At 43.3% G+C, this 19,998-nt stretch overlaps 1 protein-coding gene across 1 annotated transcript; it reads left to right on the forward strand.

Annotated features, from left to right (window-relative positions):
- The first annotated feature begins 7,405 nt into the window (after nucleotides 1-7,405).
- C6H3orf80 (chromosome 6 C3orf80 homolog) lies at nucleotides 7,406-9,895 on the forward strand. Its single transcript, XM_059264724.1, has one exon. The coding sequence runs from the start codon at nucleotides 7,406-7,408 to the stop codon at nucleotides 8,147-8,149; it is 744 nt and encodes a 247-aa protein (XP_059120707.1). The 3' UTR covers nucleotides 8,150-9,895.
- The last annotated feature ends 10,103 nt before the right edge of the window (nucleotides 9,896-19,998 follow it).

The following is a 19,998-nucleotide window of genomic DNA, read 5'->3' on the forward strand; positions in this document are numbered from 1 at the left end:
ATGCCTCCCAAACAGATCAAGCCAATCAACTGTCTCACCCATTCAGAGGGCCCGATCCAGTTGGGGGCCCCTCAGAGGACAATTATTTATTACGTTCAGCCCAGGAAGAAGAATGCTGGGTAGATGGACCACAGCCCTTGCTAGAGTTTACATATGAAATCTTCCCCACAAAAGGATCCTGTCTTGAAGGCTTGATCCCCAGCCTGTGGAGCAATTTGGGGAGACAGGGGAAACTTTGAGAGGTCAAGCCTAGCTGGAGGAAGTGGCATATCACGGCGGCTGTATCTTGTTCTGAGTCCCTCTCTCTCTGCTTCCTGTCCACCATGCCATGTGTTCCCTCCACCATCGTGGCCTGCACCATCACCAACGACTAGGAACTGAAACTTTTGAAAACCTGAGACAGTAAATCCTTCCACTCTTAAGCTGTTGGTGACAGATATCGTGTCCCAGCAATCAAGGCAGACAGCAAGCTCACAGTTATGGCCCCAGTGCTGTTGTGAGTACAAAGCCTGAGCACGGGCCAGAGCATGAACAGCCCCCGCATGATGCACCCAGGTTTACAGAGAATGCACAGGGTGGGATGTCACAAGCAATTTCCCCTTGTGATAAGGAGGCAAAGGTATATTACCAGCTTCAACTGGAAATAATGGAGCATAACAATGTTTCACCTCATAAGGAGAAATAATTTCATGCTATATGACTTTTCTGCCAATGTGAGCATCTGGCTACCCCGTCAGCCTCTGAAAAATACATTCTAACTTCAGCAAGCTAACAATTTAAAATGAGCATGAGAGAGAAACTCGTTCAGCTATCAGAACTGGAATTCTAATTTCAGATAGCCAGGGCCTCACTAAAGGTTATTTCTCATAATATTTATGGTTTAGTTTTCATAGTGTCAGCAATGACATGGATGTTTTTAACCTCTTCCTTAGAAGGTTGCTATGAGAAATTAACTGATAAATTGTTATGGAGCAAAGGCTCAAGGCTGGAGTCTGGAGAGATGGCTCAGCGACTCAGAGCACACGCTGCTCTTTCAGTGGAACCAGGTTCAGTTCCCAGCACCCACATGTGGCTCACAACGGCCTGGAACTTCAGTTCTAGGGAGTCGAGGTACCCTTTTCTAGACTTTCCGTTCACCTGCATACTTGTACTGCACGTGTGTACACTCAGGCACACACACAAACACATAAAATAATAAATAAGTAAGTCCTTTAAAAATTCAGAGCTGGTGGTTGAGCTCGGAAGCAGAAATCTTGCCTAGCATGTGCGAAGCCCTAGGTTCAATCCCTACAATAAAAACAAATATGTAATAAATATAGAAATTGAAGTCATTAGTAAATAATATTGTATATTTATTTGTTTCAGAACTCAATATATCCTTATTTTTGAAAGTATATATAATTGTGTACTGATTAGCATTAGGTGACTTGGTTCATTGGTAAGGATCAATTGTAATGGAGAAGAGAATTTGTTTGCAGAAATAAAAATAAAAATAACTAGTTAGTCACATTACTACCTGAAGCACTAGTAACGGGTTACTAAAAGTGTCCACAAAATGACAGAAATAAAAGTTTTATTTCGCCAGGCGGTGGTGGCGCACGCCTTTAATCCCAGCACTCGGGAGGCAGAGCCAGGCGGATCTCTGTGAGTTCGAGGCCAGCCTAGGCTACCAAGTGAGTTCCAGGAAAGGCGCAAAGCTACACAGAGAAACCCTGTCTTGAAAAAAACAAAAAAAAAAAAAAGTTTTATTTCTTCAGAAGAACTTCATATTCATGGTCTAGACTAATCCCAGCTTCACCCTCATGAGTCTTTCTTTTGGTTTTTCAAATCAGAGTCTCCCTGTGTAGCCCTGGAGATCCTGCAACTCGCTCTGTAGACCAGGCTGTTCTTGAACTCAAGAGATCTGCCTGCCTCTGCCTCCGAGTGCTGAGATTAAAGAACACCATGCCCGGTTCCCTCATTGGTCTATAACTTGCCTTTTCCACGCTTCAGGAGCTGTGAGGTGAAGAACAGCGTTCCTCCTGACATTGGTCCAACTCAACAGAGGGTGAGATGCCCACTCAACCTTTTTAGCTGGACTTAGACTGACAGGCCTCGGGTTTCACGTTCAGTATTGTCGCTAAATTATTCTGTGATTCAGATGTGTGTCTGTCTGTCCATCTGTTTGTCTTTGGTTCTAGGTACTGAATCTTGGAACTTGCACGTGCTAAGCAAGTACTCTACCAATGAGCTACACCCTCAGCCCAATTCAGGCATTTTAACCATGTTGGCTTGTAAAAGGGTAATAATAACCTAACCTATCTCACAGACATTAAATAAGGAGAAAAACAAAATAATGTACATGGAAGTTCTTTGGAAAATTGTAAAACCAAATACAAATGTGAATTTAAGGCCAACCTGTGGTTACATAGTGAGAAGACCCTTAGGTTCCTACGGGCCTTTCCCAACCTTTGTTTCTGACTTCAATTCTGGAAGAAGAATCCCGGCTCCTTTTGCATATCGTTTAAACAGAAGAGACAAAGCACATTACTTTGATTTTTCTCTTAGCATGTGGCTTGAAGAAGCCTTTTGTTGGCTAGTTGGGAATTCATAACGTTGAAAGAGGAAATCTGAATTCTACGCCAGTCAAGGATAGGAAGACAGGAAGAACAGGAAGTCCTGTGATCTCCTTCCTGGTCTCCAAGGGAACTGAAAATAACAATCACCACCTAGACCCCTGGAGGGAAGCTGGTTGGAGTTCTACTGTATGGTTGTAGGGGAGGCTTCAGCTCCCTAAAACCTATCTACAGCAGCAAATACTGCAGTTGAAGCTACTCTGCTTTTTCCAGACTTACGAGATGTTGGATGAAGGATCTTGCCACCCTGGAGACTTATCTTTATAAAGTTTCCTTTGCCTAGAGATTCCTGTCTCCTGCTTTTTAGTCCTGTTTTATAGAGGTCTTTTCTGGAGAGGTCTTCCAAGCCCATGTCATCCCCATAAGAGGCCAGGGTAAAAACTATGAGAACTCTGAACTTTCCCATCATAGGCATTCACCAATGGGATGTGAATTCATCGTTCTGACTGTTTATCTGTTGTGCTCTAACCCCTCTCCAATAAGTTCCCAGAGGACAGAGAAGGGCTTGATTTCATAACATCCCCAGAGTGGGATGGAGTATCTAGCTCAGAGAAGGGCCCACATTAAATATTTATTGAATGAGTGATGGCAGAAATATTATAAAATTAAAAAAAAAAAAACCTCCAAAGCAGATTATCTCAAGTCACAAATCATTTCTAGGAAGGCACATTCATGCACATATACATAAAACCCTTAATTAACTGTTACTCAGGGAGGACTTATCACAAGTGAAGGGACTCCACAAAAGGAGGGTATTTAATAAATCAATTACAGTAATGTAATATCAATAGGAAGGAGGACCACGCTGCATGCACTAAGAGCTTCTTACAGACTGGATTGTTTACACTTCCAAACCGCCCATGCCTGGACATTTTGAAGAAGGAAAATGAAAAGGTTAAGGTTGTTGTGTCTCGGGCCTGAAGGCAAGAGCCCAAGGTCAGCAGACAGAAGGGAGGAAAGGTCCTTCTGTTCCAGTGTGACGGCTAGAAGGGACGTCATGATGGGTACACTTGGTTTTTCTCAAGCTCTCAAGACAGCTCCCAGGAACACATACGCCACTGTGACCAGCTCCGCTCATGTTCTTAATTTAAGTGTGTGTGTGCGTGCACGTGTGTGTGCGTGCATATGTGTGTGTGTGTGTATGCGTGCGCGCGCGCACGTTTGTGTGTACATGCATTTGTATATAAGTATATATGTGTGTGTGCACATGCGTAAGCCATGGGTTGACATCAAGTGTCTTCCTTAGTTGCTAGCCACCTTATTTTTTGAGAGAGTCTTTTGCTACACCCGGAGCTCACTAATTTGGCTAGGCATCTGGCTGGCAAACCTGTGGTCTCTGTCAGTCTCCACCTCCTCAGACATGTGCTGTCCCACCCAGCTTTTTACATGGCTGCTGGAGATCCAAACTCAGTTTCTCATGCTTTCACAGTAGTAACATTACCAACTAAGCCATCTCTCCAGCATGTAATGTTCATAATTTTTAGCAAGCTATATTCCAACACACCATGCTTTCTGGATTAAAGTCAGTCACTGTCTTTGGGTTCCTTTTGCTGTGAAGAGACACCATGACCATGTAACCTTTTATAAGGAAAACATTTAATTGGGGAGGCTTGCTCACAGTTTCAGAGGTTCAGTCCATTATCATCAGGACAGTGAGCGTGACAGCTTGCAGGCAGAGGTGGTACTGAAGAAGGAGCTGAGAGTCCTACATCTTGCAGGCAACAGGAAGTGGACTCGGAGTCACACTGAGCAGGGCTTGAGCAAGAGAGCCCTCAAAGCCCACTCCCACAGTGACACACTTCCTTCAACAAGACCACACCTACTCCAACAAGGCCACGCCTCCTAATAGTGCCAGTGTATAGGGGCCAGTTACACTCAAACTACCACGGTCACTTTTCACTCTCTGTTTCCTCCCCTCTCCTATGAACTTATTAATACAACCTGGTGCAAATTTTAACAAAATGTACTCTTTCCTATGGAACATGTAATAACTTCTCTCTTCCTCACTAAGTGGCTTGCTCTATTTGTATGTATATATATATATAAAAGAATCTGAGCAACGAACAATGCTTGTGTGAGGCTTTAAAAGCGCTAGGGTTTCTTTTCTTTCCTTGAAAGGGCTATACACAATAATTACCCTGCAAATAAAGGTAAGTGAAAGTGAGCTCTGAGAACAGAGAGGCACCGTTTCTGCAGAGGGGTCTAATGGATGATGCTTTGGGGACTATCCATTTGGAAAGCTAAAGCCAAAACTCCATCCCACACTCGCTTTCCAGAGCTCACTCTTTGCTTTTCATGTAAACAAGGCTTTTCAATGTTTCATTGTATACCAGGCCTATGTTCTTTAACTGTGCCCTAAAACTCTGCAAACCAATTCCAACCCATTAAAAGAAGACAGAAATGAAACAACTTAAAATGCTGTTGTTTAGGAACCATTGAAAGGGCTCAGACTTTAAAAGTGTCTGCTGCCAAGGCCGGAGACATGAGTTTGATTCCTGGGACCTACATAGGGGGAGGAGAAAATATACCCTTCACCCGCCACCCAAAAATATATAAAATGTATATAAGACTCCCAAATACACCCCTCCCCTCAGAAGAAATATATAAAATGTAACTTAAAAATCCAATGTTTTGGTTTCATATTTCAAAACACCACCAAGCAGCCACTCTCCTGTTTCAGCGGCAGCCACACAACCCCCAGCACCCCTTTCCATCTGCCATTGCTTCTGCTATGCCTGGCGGAAATCCCAGGACCTCTGATTCCAAAAGCCTAACGAGACTTGTATTTCTCTCATTTTTGCACCCGCTCCCATCTCAGGCCATGAGCGTCCCTTATCCCTGAGACTATCTGAAATGCACCGATTTTATTTTTGCTTTGGGAAAGTCATGAAGAAGGAAGACACGGGGCATTTACCCTGACTCTGTTCAGTTGAAAAGGGTATGCAGAACGGGGGTCACCCCATTCTTGGGAGGCATTTGTTTTTAAATTTACTTTCTCAATTACGGTGAGCATCCAGCAGGGCTCCCTGAATACAGAACATACTTAGTCCACATTTTCAGTGTAAATTCAGCAAAAGAACGGGGACACAGAACACAGCACAACCAAGGCAGTGACTCAAAGCAAATCTCTTCCTTCTCCCTATCTGACCATAGGTTGAAAGCAACGTCAATTAAACTTCGCAGATGAGGGCTCCGGTCCTCCGCATAGTCATGGCCAGAGAAACGCTTCGGCTTCACAAAAGCTTAGAAAACCCCTGTGCTCAAGGACACACAGTCTCCTGTCTGAGTGACACTTAGACACTTCTCCCGGAAAACAAAGCATCATTTTGAAGTTGAAGCAAAGCAGGGTGTTCCCACCAAAAGAAGTTCTAGCAGAGTCTTCATTTAGGCTGGGCCACGCGCAGCCCATCTCAACCACCCCCACCCCCTACCCATCCAATCTTGGTCTGTTTCTCTATTCAGGAGAGAAAGCCTGGCTCATTGCTGAGTCTGTATGGTCTCTGTATATCCTTTGGCTTTTACTTCTTTCTCACAAAGACCTTGAAATTTCCCCCACTTCAGGGAGTCCTCCTGTGCAAGTATATCTGTTTTATACTGCCTCAGTCAAAGTGGCTTCTTCAGGGGCTCCACCACCCGACAGATGTGCCCAATGGGTCTGGGTGCGCTGAGACTTCCCGGGCGGTGGGTTGCACGGAGGTAAACTGATCCAAGTACTAAGTGGAAACACAGACTTCCTTTAAAGTCAGACTTTACAAACAAGAATAACCTTGAAAAAGACCTTCACATTCTGCTCAGGAACTTGGCCAGCCGCTTACCGCTCCCCCTCCGGATCGGCAATTTATGCAGCAGGAGGGGACTGCTTACACCTCGCCACTCAAATCCCGGCTCTCCACTCTGGGCGTAGTGGAGCAGAGGGCAGGATCAGGTTAGCCCGTGAGAAACAAGGGTCTTCTCCTTTCTCCTTGGTGAGCTGGGGTCACCTCAACAGAGTGCTGCTCTGTCCCCCTGGGGCTACTTTCGTGGCTGTAACTTGAGCCTCTCCAAAGAATTCTCTTACCTGTTCTGGAGTTTCTTAGGGTCCCGGCTCCCCAACAACCTGGACCTACCTGTCAGCAGAACTATCCAGCAGTTCCCACCCCGGAACCTCAGGGCAGCAATGGGGCTGCATTGGCCATTAATGGCCATCATCCATTTTTAATCAGAAAGATCACAAGAAAGATGGTAAGCGAAACCCGGTCGCGAGTCAATTTAAATAATATTCCCGGGGAAATCCAATCACTTAAAACTGAGACACCTACGCTAGTGCGAGAGAGCGCCCCGCCCGTCTGGCGGGGAAGAGCGCGCCGGCTGAATTAATCAAGATCAAGGGGCTCCCGGGCTGAGAGCTCAGCCTTAACCCTTCCAGCGCCGCGGGGTGCCCAGGTGCCGGAGGAAGAGCGCGGCCGGCGACGGGCGAGATGCCCAGAGCGACCCCGCGCAGGCCGCCTCTCCTGATCCCCGGGGCTCCGCACGCTTCGCCCGAGACCCCAGCGCCGCAGCGCCCCGGCTCGAGGTCACAAGCTCCCGAGGCGGCTTCGGCAGTGAGCAGCAGCAGCCGCCTCCCGCAGCCTCGGCGCGTCCCGGGCTCCTCCTCCCGCCCCAGCGTGGCCAAGTGAGCACCGCTCCGGCCGCAGGTAGCCGAGGCGCGGGAGGTGGCGCGCGCGGGACCCATCGCCGCCGCGCCCGGTCGCGCGGCCAGACGGAGCTCCGAGCCTCGCGGTCCCGGACGCCGGCGGAGGTCTGCACCGGCCATGTGGGGCCCGGGGGTCACGGCCGAGGGCCTGTCGGTGGCTCCAGCGCCGCCGCCGCTGCTGCCGCTGCTGCTGCTGCTGGCGCTGGCGCTGGTGGCGCCCTCGCGGGGCGGCGGGGGCTGCGCGGAGCTGGCGTGCGGCGAGCGGGAGCGCTGCTGCGACTCGGCCAACGCCACGGCCGTGCGCTGCTGCAAGCTGCCGCTCCACGCCTTCCTGGACAACGTGGGCTGGTTCGTCCGCAAGCTCTCTGGGCTGCTCATCCTGCTGGTCCTCTTCGCCATCGGCTACTTCCTGCAGCGCATCATCTGTCCTAGCCCACGCAGGTACCCGCGTGGCCAGGCGCGCCCTGGCCAGGCACGACCCGGGCCTGCTGGAGGCTCCGGGCCGCCGGGGACCGCGGGGCAACCCGACGACGACGACGACTCGCCTGCTCTGTTGCGCGACGAAGTGGCCGCAGGCTCGCTGGACTCACTGCTGGACAGTGGCGGCGGCCGGGGCCGAGGAGGTGGCGGACGTCTGCCTCCGACCTGCGTTTCGGAGCACGAGCTGCGGGTGGTGTCGCCGGTCTTCCTCCAGCTGCCCAGCTACGAGGAGGTCAAGTACCTGCCCACCTATGAGGAGTCCATGCGGCTGCAGCAGCTCAGCCCTGCGGAGGTCGTGCTGCCAGTGTCGGTGCTGGGCCATCCTCGAGGCGGTAGTGCCGGGGACCCCGACGGCGGCCAGGGCCGCTTCCCGCTCATCTGAACGCCCGGAGCCTCAAGGAGATCACCCGGACTGTACGAGGCTGGGGGCTGCGTGTGGCACGCAACAGCTGGTGTGTTGGCGGCCGCCACTGACTGCCTCTGACCATACCTAGCATCCCCGCACAACCTGTCGCCCCGCGCCTGGGTTGGGGTCAGTCCCCTCCCTCTCGCTCCCTGGAGATCCTGTGTTTTTCTATGTTTCTTTGGGCTCAAGGTTGGGCAGCTCGGCGGCGGGGGCGATGGCTTTGGATTAGCTGGCAGCTCCTCTTGGACGGTCGTCCCCGCCCTCTGCCAAGCCTCCCCCTGTGTTCACTGTAAGTGCCTGCTTCTCCAGTCCAAAAGAACCCGTAAACCTTTGGTGTGTCTAGAGACCCGCGGCTTGCTTTTATGTTGGAAAAGGAAGGAGCGCAGGCCCATTCCTTGCCCTCCTGCATGGACGGGTCCCAGTCTCCCAAGACTGGATGGTGAGGCCTTTGGCTCTAGGCCATGGCCAGTGACTGCTGCATGCGGGTCTGTGGAGGCAGCGCTTGGCTGTGATGGAATCCCTCTCTTGAGAAGGACCCAGAAAACCTTTTGGTGTCCCCCTGGCCAATCAAATAGTCACAGCTGACAGTTGACAGTTAGGTGGGGGAAGGGATACCATGATGGATGGTTTAGTGGCTGCAAGATGTAGCAACTAGTTAATCCGGACCCTATTTGTAATCTGGCACCGATGAACTCTTGGTTTTTGTCAGTAAGGTGTTTGTCTTTTATTTTTACATTTTATCATGCACTAAACACATCAGGAAGGAAGTTCAACAATTTGACAGGGTAATCACTGTTCTGTTTTAGGCCTGTAACCATCAAGAGGTCGCCCACATTCTGTCATTGCTTAATACAGTGTCGGACATTATTTCATTAAAGGTGTGGGGATGGTCAAACAGGAAATGTGATGTAAAAACATGAAGGATATCTTATTTTCACTATTTAAGAATATATTTTATTTTTAGTACTGAAGCATAATGCATAACTTTTTATAATAATTGTGTCCACTGTCTAGTCTGGGTCTTAACTGTATCATGCATCATAGAATTGTATGTAAAAAGACCATTGGTACATGTATGACACACCGTGAAGCAAGATGGCTTGCCTGTATTTCCTTCTCTGTTTTTCATGTAGGATACATTCTGCAACATGATTCCAAACATAAGAAACAGAATTGTAACTTTTGTTTAAACCTGTAACTTTGCAGTAATGTGCAAAGAATTCACCCAACCTACCTTTATTCAAATTAAGCAGTATCATTTTACTAGTTCGGGGACATTGCCTTTAAGCAAAGAGTAATAGGACACATTTTAATGCATCATGTGTAGTGTACATACGGTATTGTCCGTGTACAATGCGTACATTGTATGCCATATGGCTATGGCAGCGTACCGCTAGCATGAGAGGAAAGAAGGGAAAGGTATACAGCTTTCTCTGGAGAAGTGTGAATAGTACCAATTGACAAGAAAGATTATCCACTTGGGTCTATGATTGAAGAAGCTGGGCAGGCCTATGAGATTGTCAACTATCTGATTTGTATTTTAAAAAATACTTGATTACTTTTAACTTTTAAAGGCTGATTGAAAATGTCTGACATCCTGAGAAATTTTTTTAATGTATGAGTTATAATAAAATAATGGTTTGCTTTAAACTTCTCAAAGCTCATGACACTGTCATTAATGAAACCATCTGAAGTGCATTAAAATAGAAAAACACTAAAAAATTTCTCTGTGCATTTTTTTTTTCTTTTTTAAAGACAGGATACCAGTTTGTAATCCAGGTTGATCTGGGACTTACTCACTCTACAGCCCAGGCTGGCCTCAAACTTGGCTCAGTTACTCTGCAGCCCAGGCTGGCCTCAAACTTGGCTCAGTCACTCTGCAGCCCAGGCTGGCCTCAAACTTGGCTCAGTCTTCATGCCCCTGCCTTCCAAATCCTGAGATTGTAGGTGTGAGCCACCATACCTGGTTATCTTTGTACAATGTTGTTAGATTTATGACTGTGGAGTAACATTAAAATATGTATCTCTTGTTTAAAAGAAATTTTAAACTGAACTGACAGACAAAAAAACATTAGGAATTGAGATTCTACTAATTGAAAACAATACAAGATTTAATCAAACATAATTATACTGAATTATATTTTTATGTTACTCAGATATGGTAAATTTGTGTTATATGTGGCTATCAGTACAATTAATAAAAAATGAGCTTAATTTTAGGGCATCTATATCTTAGCCAAATGTATTCAAGAGTGCCATGTTTTCCAGAAAACACTCAGGCCTTTTCTTTTCATCAATAATAATAATCCTGAATATAGTAACGCATCTGGAATGCAGAAGTTTACATGCTAGATAAACGTAACATACATGTGTGTAATCACTGGCTGTATAAAAGTAATTTGTTATGAGAGTTCAGTAACACAACCAAAGGAAAATGTCTTCTTGAAATAGAACAAGTTTTAAAAAGCCATTAATCGCTACATTCAGCAAATGCAAGGGTGCTCCTACCGTGGAAAATGGCATTGGCAATTATGCCAAAGGGCATGAGGTATACTATATAAGGAAAAGGAGATTCAATTGTAAAGGCCAACGGGAATATGAGGAAATGGCCCCACTTACCAGTTTAAAAGGTAATATGCTAAGTACCTTGGTGTCCTTTTTTGTATACAGTATCTCTCAAGAGGAATTAATAAACAATTCAGAGCTGTAACCGATATGTTACAAGCACGAATATGATGTTCAGATCTATACAATATTCTGAAATGACTTTTCATAAGTTGTAAATAACTTGGACTTCCTGGTAGAGAGAAACAGTGTTGTTGAAATAAGTATTGAATTTTAAGTAGCAAGTCTTAACCATCTCTCCAAAGTGGCTCAAGAATCCCATTAACAGTAGAACAAAAACCATCCTTCCTTTCATGTGGCCAATCACAGAAAAATTGTAGTGTCCCCTTTAAAACACTATAATCATCAAATGTTAAATAAACCAGTACGTTGGTTACTCACAAAATCATATAGAACCTGATTTTATTTGTATACTTTTACTTACAAAATTTATTTTTAATTTTGTCACAAAAATTACTTCACGGGAGGAGGGAGCAACACTTAATGCTTGTCAGTAATCCAAATAGTATTAGCTTCCCCCTGGACGTCTTAGTTAAATGGGGTTAAATATCCCCATTGTTTTGACATCTTCCACTTCTCTGTTCTCTCCTGTGTTATTAACTTGCTCTGTGTTGTCTTTAGGGTTTCTTCACAGGCACTTCCACATGGTCCTCACTGCAATTCAACAATGCTCCAGTTACAACTTCACTCTTTGCATGGAACTCTTATAAATCAGTATTTTTCTAATGTTTTCTTTGTTTATTCTTTGCATCTGACTTCTGTAGGCTTGCATTTTGAACCAGGTAAGCCTTTCCTCTTTATCTGTTGAAGGACTATAAACTCTTTTCCCCTTTAATTTTTATGTAGAACTCTCTCTGCCACTCAGGGTAAAGGATGAGATCTTAATGTTTCTAGCTCTCAAGCACAATAGATCCTGACATCTGTCTATTGTTCCTCACCTAGATATTTTGGAAAGAATGGTCAACACATCTCTCCATCTTGTTCCAAATATATGTTCTTTGCTATATTGGGGGGAAAATTTGACCTTTGCATTGTCTTCATAACAGGGACCTTATTTTGCTTCCAAACTATATACATGCATATATAAATGTTTGTATGTATATTGCTTCTTTGTAGACTGCTGCATCTTTCTGCTCAGTTTTTCTCGCAGTCAGCTTTGTGGTTTCCTTGGTGCATACTGTTTTATCTAAGTAATGGTAAACCCATCTTGATTTGCCAATAGTCTATTTGTTGTACTGGATAAAGAATCCCATCCTGCTGTTATGCACTATGAAGCCTGGAGACCTCAGAAGTAACTTGATTTAGGATGATTGCTGCCTCTTACGTGCTTTGTCCTGTCCTCCAGTAAGCTGTTCACAGTATCTGTTTTACTGGCTAGACTAGAAGTTACCTGACTGTTTTCTATGCTTCCACATGATCATATAATTTTCATAAATTCATTAAGATTTTATCTTTTGCCTTTTTGTTGATCATATTTATTTCATTATAGGAATAGAATCTTCCAGATATATTTTTTTGTTCTTCTGTTTCTATGAGTTTTATTATTGACCAAAGATGTTACCAGATAAAAATTAATTTTGATTATTTTTCTAGGTCTTGAAAGTGTCATCCCTTGATTTATAGGCTTAATTTTGATACAAACTCCTTGTTTTGGTTGGTTTGCTTTCTACTGCTTTGATAAACACCGTAACCAAAAGCAGTCTGGGGAGAACAGGGTTTATTTGACTAACAGGTCCTGTCAATCACTGAGGAAAGTAGGAGCAGGAATTCAGGAGGAGTGGAGGCAGGAACCATGGAGGAAAACTGCTTACTGGCTTCCTCCTCATGGCTCGCCCAGCTGGCTTTTTATACAACCCAGGACCACCTGCCCAGGAGTGGCACCACTCACAGTGGGCTGGGTCCCCCCTTAGCAATCATTAATAAAGAAAAGGCCCACTGACTTGCCTACGGGCAAGCTGTCTGATGAGAGTATTTTCTCAATTGAGGTTCCTTCTTCCCAGATGACTGTAGTGTGTGTCAAGTTGATAAAAAAGAAAAAAGACAACTAGTCAGGACACTCTTAATCAGATTGTCATATTCCTTCATACACATGATGCTTGTTGGACAGACTTCTTTAGTGCAATGGCAAGTGTACCTCTCCCTTCATGCTCCACTCACCAACTTACTTCATAGCTCAATCTTCCAGCCTTTGCTCTTGGAAGCTCCTCATAATATCCTTATCTTTACTTGAATCTTTTCTTCTCATAGAGACAACCATATTTGTGACTGGAACAAAGAGATATTCTCCAACCTACCTTTTTTTAAAATAATTAATCTCCTAATTCTTTACTCTCATTCCTGTACACTGCATGAATAGACAGATGTTTACAATTCTGAAACTCATGTTTAGGGCTGATCTTGTCTAATGACTAACACTGTCTTGCAGGTTCCTTACTATTTGTCTACCGTTTCAGAGACATTAGCTTTGGATTCTCTGGATTCTTTTCTTCTTATCCTTGTCTCCCTCCTCCTCCTACTTCTTTCGTTTTTCAAGGCAGGGTTTCTCTGTCTGGAACTCTCTTTGTAGATCAGGCTGGCCTCAAACTCAGAGATCTGCCTGCCTCTGTCTCCTGAGTGCTGGGATCAAAGATGTGCACCACCACCGGATGGTTTTGGATTCTTATTCACAAAGACCACAAGAGTCTTCTTGATTGGGATCCTAGTTCACCCCCATTTTTCTTTGCTGTATGGGATGTGTTCCACATCTAATGTATTTGACTTGAAAACATCATTTTTCCTTGAGTTCTGTCCCACATGTCTCTGTCCCAGAAAGTCTTCAGCTGAACTTTTCTTTATTGCTTGACAGTTTCAATAAAATAACTCCCACTTGGCTCAAGGTTTTCTTTCATTTAAAAATGTTGTAGACAGTCAATGTTTTAGATGGTCAATGTTGTAGACAGTCAATGTTACAGATGGTCAGTGTTTTAGATGGTCAATGATGTAGATAGTCAATGTTATAGATGGTCGATGTTGTAGATCGTCCAAGATTTAGATGGCTAATGTTATAGTTGGTCAGTGTTTTAGATGGCCAATGGTCAATATTGTTGATGGTCAGTAGTGTAGATGGTCAGAGTTTTAGAAGGTCATCCACATGTGCTTTCAACTGAAAACTTATGCAAGCAATTTGCAATGAAAGAATTATAGTAACGCTATATTACTGGAGTTCTGAGGAAGAGTTCTGCTTTCTGTTATATCTGAATTTGTGGTAAGAGCTTATTCCTGTAAACAAGTTCTCTAAACCTGGCCTGTCTATAAGCTTTGTAATATCTCCAAGATCTCTTGGACTTCCCATAAGAGCTTTCAGCAGTCTCTTGATACATAGTATGTTTTCTACTGATCGCAGTTCCACTTTGGAATTGTCAAAAGGTACTTGACAGCTATCAAGCCTTCTCCTCCATTGCCCTTTTCTCTGGTTTTGTCTGTTTGTCCTTGTCTGGTCTCCTTTGGGTTCAATCTCACCCAAAGAAGATCTCAGGAGCCTACAACATTCAATTTTTGGAAGTTCCTTCCCTTAATACTCTAGAAGCAAACAACTAGCAAGTCTCAGGAAGTCCCTGTAACTTACCAGATTCACAAGGCTCCTCCTTCCCCAACATTATATAAATTGTAAATACTGCTGAGAAGAGGTGGTTCTCAGACCGGTCAAGCTGCTGACAAGTAGTGCTCCAGGGTTCCAGCTTTCATGAGTTATCACCCATACTGGAGTGAGCTTTTTGGTGGCCATTGAGTCCTCTGTGTTCCATAAGAATCCCAATAAACTAATATGTTCATGAAGTTGGACTTTGGTGCTCTTACTTGGTTCTGTTGTTGATTCTGTATCTTGGATGAGTAAATGTTTGATCATGTCTCCCCAGGAACAGTGCCTTACAAATATTCATCAATTTATCTCTTCCTAAGATCATCATTTATTTTTCTTTCACAGCTTCTTTATTCCTTTCTTTTATTCTTTTTGGATTTTTGAAATGGGGTTTCATGTATCCCAGGATGCTGGTCTTAAACTCCATATGTATCTAAAGATGACCTAAACTTCTGATCCTCATGTCTCAACTTTCCAAGTACTGAGATTATAAGTGTGTACCATACAATCCACAGTGATAAACTTAATAGCATCACTTCTAGCTTACTCTAATTTAATATTTGGTACCAATTTGTATTTTAGCCTTTCATATTGGGTAATATCTATAAAAACTCCCAATTGTTTGTATGATATAGACATGCTTAATGGGTAAAACCTGACAAAATAAAAGAAGCACATGAACATGTCCTTAAGTATAATCATGACACATGCTGTGGAGGTGACTTTTTATTTTCATCATGATAAAACAATAACTTGAAGTTAACAACAATAGCTGTATGCCTCATCCTGCATAGCTTGGTCCTGGAAACCTGACCAGGGTGACAGGAAATGAATAAAGGACAGAGAGACATAAGTACAGAAAAGCTGGAATTAGGTGGGATGTACATTCCCCTAGAGGCAGAAAAACAGCAACCCTGGAAATGCAGTACTTTTATTTTGTCATCTCAATCAAGGAACAGGTTTATTGTACATTAGTCTCTCTCTTTTTTCACAAGCAAAATAAAGGAGTTACAATTTGTTATTTAAAGGAACCATTATTAAAAAAAATCATAGAATGTGTGTGGGAATCTAGAATGACTTCAAATTATGTGTAGGATGGAGACATGTCTGAAAGATGTTTGAAAAATGACTCATGACCTCTTCCCCTGGGCTCCATACTAAGGCTCACAGCCCCAGCAGCCGTACAGCAGGCCAGGCTGGTTCTAGGAACCCCAGGTAAGACACTGCCTACCACCTACTAAACCCCTTTAAACCTGCCCAAAAATCCCAGACTGCACACACTGCCCCACCCCTCCCCCGCCCCTGACACCTGGCTCCCTATCCTGGTCTACAACTTTGGAAGCAGTCTTTGGCTTTACCAGAGGCCAGGAAGGATCAAGGAACCCAGGTAAGACACCCACCATCACCAGCTAACACTCTTAAAACCCAACCAACAACTCCAGACTGCACCCCCTCCCTTGGGCTCCATACCAGGGCCCCACAGCCTTGTTAGGAACCAGGCTGGTTCTAGGAACCCCAGGTAAGACACCACCCATTGCCCACAAAACCTGGTTAAAGCCTGCCCAACAACCCCAGACTGCACACACACACACACACACACACACACACACACACACACAAATCCCAAACCCCCTCCCCTGGCTCCACATCCTGGTCTAAAACTTCAGAAGAAGATGTCTGCTTTACCAGAGGCCAGGCCGGATGTAGGGACCCCGGGTCTACAACTTTAGAAGAATTCAGCTTTACTGGAGCACAGGCCAGATCTATAGACCCCAGTGCCGGCAGCCGTCCTGGAGGCCAGTCTGGTCCTAGGGACCCCAAAGGCTAGACCAGATCTAGGGGCCCTAGTCTACATCCCCTTCCCTGGGCTCCATATCCTGGTCTACAGCTTTAGAAGAGGACTTAGGCCTTACTAGAAGCCAGGCCAGATCTAGGGACCCATAGCCCCCAAACCCCAGAGGGAACGCCCTACTGAACCAGAAGACTCACTAGTTACCAGAACCCTTGGCCATTCAAACCAGAAGACCAGAGAGGAAAGAGAATGAAGGAACAAAGCAGCCATCTAAAAAAGACAAATGCAGGAATCAACACCTAGACCTAAAATCATCTCAAATCCAGATGCCTAAAGGCCAGTGTAAGAACACAATCAATAACAAAGGGCAATGTGGCATCACCAGATCCCAGCTATCCTATAACAGCAAGACCTGAACAATCCAACACAGCTGAAGCACAAGAAAATGACCTTAAAAATTATTTATCAAGATGATAGAGGTCCTTAAAGAGGATATGAACAAATTCATTAAAGAAATTGAGGAAAAGATAAACAAATAATTGGAAAAAGTCAATAAATCCCTAAAAGAAAACCAAGAAAAACAAACGAACAGTCAGATAAAGGAAACTATTCAAGACCTGAAAATGGAAATAAAAGCAAGAAAGAAAACACAAACTGAGGGAAATCTGTAAATGGGAAAACTGGGGAAGTGAACAGGGACTACAGACACCAGTATTACCAACAGAATACAAGAGATGGAAAAGAGAATTTCAGGCACTGAAGACATGATAGAGGAAATAGATTCATCAGTCAAGAAAATATTAAATCTAAGAAATTCCTAACACAAAACATCCAGGAAATCTGGAACACTATGAAAAGGCCAAATATAAGAATAATAGGAATAGAAGAAGAAGAAGAAGAAGAAGAAGAAGAGAAACCCAGTTCAAAAATTCAGAGAATATATTTAACAAAATCATAGAAGAAAATTTCCCTAACCTAAATAAGGATATGCCTATAAAAGTACAAGACGCTTACAGAACACCAAATAGACTGGATCAGGAAAAAAAAAAGAGTCCTCACTACATAATAATCAAAATATTAAAAATAAAGAGCAAAGAAATAATATTAAAAGTGGCAAGGGAAAAAGGTCAAGTAACATAAAGGCAGACATATTAGAACCATACCTGACTTCTCAATGGAGACCCTAAAATCTAGAAGACTGTAAGAGACCACAGACATCAGCCCACACTACTATGCCCAGCAAAAATGTCAATCACCATAGATGGAGAAAATAAGGTATCTCATGACAAATTCAAATTTAAACAATATCTGTCCACAAACCCAGCCATACTATAAGGAAAACCCCAACCCCAGGAAGTTAACTACACCCACAAAAATACAGGCAATAGATAATCTCACACCAGCAAAACCCAAAGAAGGGACACACACACACACACACACACACACACACACACACACACACACCTAACACCACCAACAACAAAATAACAGAAATTAACAATCATTGGTCATTAATATCCCTCAATATCAATGGACTCAATTTGTCAATAAAAAGACACAGTCCAGCAGGATCCAACATTCTGCTGGATACAGGAAACACACCTCAACATCAAAGATAGACATTACCTCAGAGTAAAGGGTTAGAAAAAGATTTTCCAATCAAACAGACCTAAGAAGCAAGCTGGTGTAACTATCCCAATACCTAACAAAATATACTTCCAACCAAAATTAATCAAAAGAAATAGAGAAGGGCATTTCATATTCATCAAAGGAAAAATCCACCAAGATGATATCTCAATTCTGAATATCTGTGCCCCAAATGTAAGGGCACCCACATTTGTAAAAGAAACATTACTAAAGCTTAAATCACACATAGACCCCACACACAATAATAGTGGGAGGCTTGGGGCTGGAGAGGTGGCTTAGTGGTTAAGAGCACTAGCTGTTCTTCCAGAGGTCCTGAGTTCAATTCCCAGCAACCACATGGTGGCTCAAAAAAATAGCGGGAGGCTTTAACACCCCACACTCAGCAATGAACAGGTCATCCAGACAGAAACTAAACAGAGCAATAGGGAACTAACAGTTATGATTCGAATGGACCTAACAGATATCTACAGAAAATTTCACCCAAACACAAAAGAGTACACCTTCATCTCAGCTCTACATGGAACCTTCTCCAAAATTCACCATATACTCAGCCACAAAGCAAGTCTCAACAGATTTTAAAAAATGAAATAACCCCTTGTATCTTTTCAGACCACCATGGATTGAAGCTGGAGTTCAACAACAACAGAAACAATAGAAAGCCTACAAACTTATGGAAACTGAACAAGTCTCTACTGAGTTACCACTGGGTCAAGGAAGAAATAAAGAAGTTAAAGACTTCCTAGAATTCAATGAAAATGAATGCACAATGTACCCAAACTTATGGGACACAATGAAAGTGGTGTTAAGAGGAAAGTTCATAGCACTAAGTGCCTTCATGAAGAATTTGGAGAGAACTCATACTAGTGATTTAACAGCACACCTGAAAACTCTAGAACAAAAAGAAGCGGTCACACTTAAGAGGAGTAGATGGCAGGAAATAATCAAACTGAGGACTAAAATCAATAAAATAGAAGCAAAGAGAATACAAAGAATCAAGGAAACAAAGAGTTGGTTCTTTAAGAAAATCAACAAAATAGATAAACCCTTATCCAAACTAACTAAAAGGCAGAGACAGAATATCCAAATCAACAAAATCAGAAACAAAAAGGGGGACATAACAACAGACACTGAGGAAATACAGAGACTCATTAGGTCATAGTTCAAAAATCTGTACTTCACATAATTGGAAAATCTGAAAGAAATGGACAAATTTCTTGATACCACTTACCTAAGTTAAATCAAGATCAGATAAATAATTTAAATAGACTGATAACCACTAAGGAAATAGAAACAGTCATTAAAAGTCTCCCAATTTAAAAAAGCCCAGGGCCAGATGGTTTTAACACAGAATTCTACCAGACTTTCAAAGGAGAACCAATACCAATACTCTTTAAATTATTCCGCAAACTGGAAACAGAAGGAACATTGCCAAATCCTTTTTATGAGACCACAGTCATCTTGATACCAAACCACACAAAGACCCAACAAAGAAAGAGAATTACAGACCAATTTCACTCATGAACATAGATGCAAAAATACTCAATAAAATACTGGCAAACCGAATCTGAGAACACATCAAAAAGATCATCCACCATGACCAAGTGGGCTTCATCCCAGAGATACAGGGATGGTTCAACATACGAAAATCTGTCAATGTAATCCACCATATCTAGTTATATACAAAACTGAAAGAAAAACACACAATCATCTCCTTAGATGCTGAAAAAGCCTTTGACAAAATCCAATACCCCTTCATGATAAAAGTCTTGGAGAGATCAGGAATACAAGGGACATACCTAAACATAATAAAAACAATACAGCAAACTGATTGCCTACATCTAATTAAATGGAGAGAAACTAAACGCAATTATACTAAAATCAGGAACAAGACAAGGCTGTCTACTCTCTTCATATCTATTTAATATAATACTTGAAGTTCTAGCTAGAACAATAAGACAACTAAAGGAAATCCAGGGGATACAAATTAGAAAGGAAGAAGTCAAAGTAGCATTATTCACAGATGATATGATAGTATACATGAAAACCCAAAATACTCTACCAGAGAACTTCCACAGTTGATAAACACCTTCAGTAAAGTGGCTGGATACAAGATTAACTCAAAAACATCAGTAGCCCTCCTACATA

The sequence above is a fragment of the Peromyscus eremicus genome, chromosome 6 (genome assembly GCF_949786415.1).
Source record: "Peromyscus eremicus chromosome 6, PerEre_H2_v1, whole genome shotgun sequence".
NCBI classification, from domain to species: domain Eukaryota; kingdom Metazoa; phylum Chordata; class Mammalia; order Rodentia; family Cricetidae; genus Peromyscus; species Peromyscus eremicus.

Bases quoted from the DNA above. Each gene is read 5' to 3' on its own strand.
- C6H3orf80 (XM_059264724.1), top strand. From the start codon at position 7,406: ATGTGGGGCCCGGGGGTCACGGCCGAGGGCCTGTCGGTGGCTCCAGCG.